The sequence below is a fragment of the Arachis ipaensis genome, chromosome B04 (genome assembly GCF_000816755.2).
Source record: "Arachis ipaensis cultivar K30076 chromosome B04, Araip1.1, whole genome shotgun sequence".
Lineage (NCBI taxonomy): Eukaryota > Viridiplantae > Streptophyta > Magnoliopsida > Fabales > Fabaceae > Arachis > Arachis ipaensis.
The window spans coordinates 51,211,300-51,212,810 of NC_029788.2; the positions used below are offsets into that span (position 1 = coordinate 51,211,300).

A 1,511-nucleotide genomic window follows, 5' to 3' on the forward strand; every position below is an offset into this window, starting at 1 on the left:
ATTCTCAAAATCTCCTTTATATTTGATATCAAACAAACAACTTATTGTTCAATAAATAAATCTGATTTATAGCATCAATGAAAACGTGATACAACATTCATGTTCCTTCAGCCAATGTTTGATATTCTATTGTTGAGCCAAGCCTAAACCTAACAAACTAAAACTGAAACATATATTACTTATTTTTAACAAAATAAAGATGTAAATGTGGCATAAGGTCTCTGGCAGCAATTTAATTTTGATCATGCGCCTACACAATATGATGATATCAGCCAGTACCATTAATATCTCTCTAACATTTCACAACACACTGAAATTTGAATCGTGCATTTAGAATTTTCATATAGAAGGAACCAGTAAGTGAAATAAGTGAAAAAGAAGATGCAAAACGAACAACAATGGCAACTAGTTCATTCCTTCTAAGTTCTAACAAACTTAACTCTTTCCACCAGTCATAGTTATTCAAAATCATATTAGAACCTTCCAAGTTCGAATTCAACAACAACAAACAAAATTGAAGTACTTGGTTATATTCCAACATTTTTATTAATAAAAATATTATAATTTTACTTATATCATCTTTGTGTGGAATGTGAGTTGATTCGGAGGAGCGAGGAGTATTTTTTGCTCTGCTACTTGAGGTATCCAAAGGAAAATCTTGGGCAGCTTGAACTAAGGCTGCTACCTCTTCATCGCTCATTCCAGGGTTGAGTTGGTGCACCAATACCTTTAATAAACCACATACACCATCCATATTCTTCTCTAATGATGAGACCTTAGTGTTATATTCAACTTTTATGTGGCAAATCTCCTCATCTTTTTTAAGAGAGCTTCTTGTAATCGAAGCCCCATAACAACGAACTCGACCTGGTTGGTCTTTTCCTAACACTCCTACAAATGCATCCTCTTCATTTTCTCCTGCTTCTAAGCGGTTCTGAAGTTCAGTCTATCAAAAAGCAACAACCAATAAGGTTCAAAGTTGCATTAACTCAATTTAGATAGAAATCACATCATAATTCATAATGTACATATCCAAAATACAAATACAAACAACTCACAATTGTGGCTTGTGTTTTAGCATCAATTTCTTTTCCTTTTTTACTTGTGCGAGTTGCTATGAAAACTTCAGCCCTTGACGGTTCTTCACTGTTCTCTTTAGAGTCGCGCTAGAGTACATAGAGAAAATTTTACATGAAGCATACTAACTAGGCAACTACACCATGAATACATATAAAAGAGAAATCACATAGAATAAGTTATATTACCAGCTGCTTACGCACTATTCAAAAATTTGTGGATCCCATTCGGTGAGGACATGTTTGTTTCAACCTATTTTCAGTATTCTTAGCAGAGATAGCCTAAATATAAAGAATCAACCTAAGTTTAGGAACATGAAGAATCAATGATAGTATGCTTGATGGTATAGGAAGAAATAAAAGGCAATATTACCTTGATGGCCGGAAGACTCCAATACCGAATTAGTTTGCGAAATTGAACCTCGCGAATATCTA

At 33.8% G+C, this 1,511-nt stretch overlaps 1 protein-coding gene across 1 annotated transcript; it reads right to left on the reverse strand.

Moving 5' to 3' along the window:
- LOC110271499 lies at positions 293 to 1,230 on the reverse strand. The gene is made up of 4 exons (XM_021122445.1): positions 1,207 to 1,230; positions 1,059 to 1,166; positions 571 to 946; positions 293 to 480 (listed from the first exon to the last, which is right to left on the reverse strand). The coding sequence occupies exons 1-4, from the start codon at positions 1,228 to 1,230 to the stop codon at positions 293 to 295; spliced, it is 696 nt and encodes a 231-aa protein (XP_020978104.1).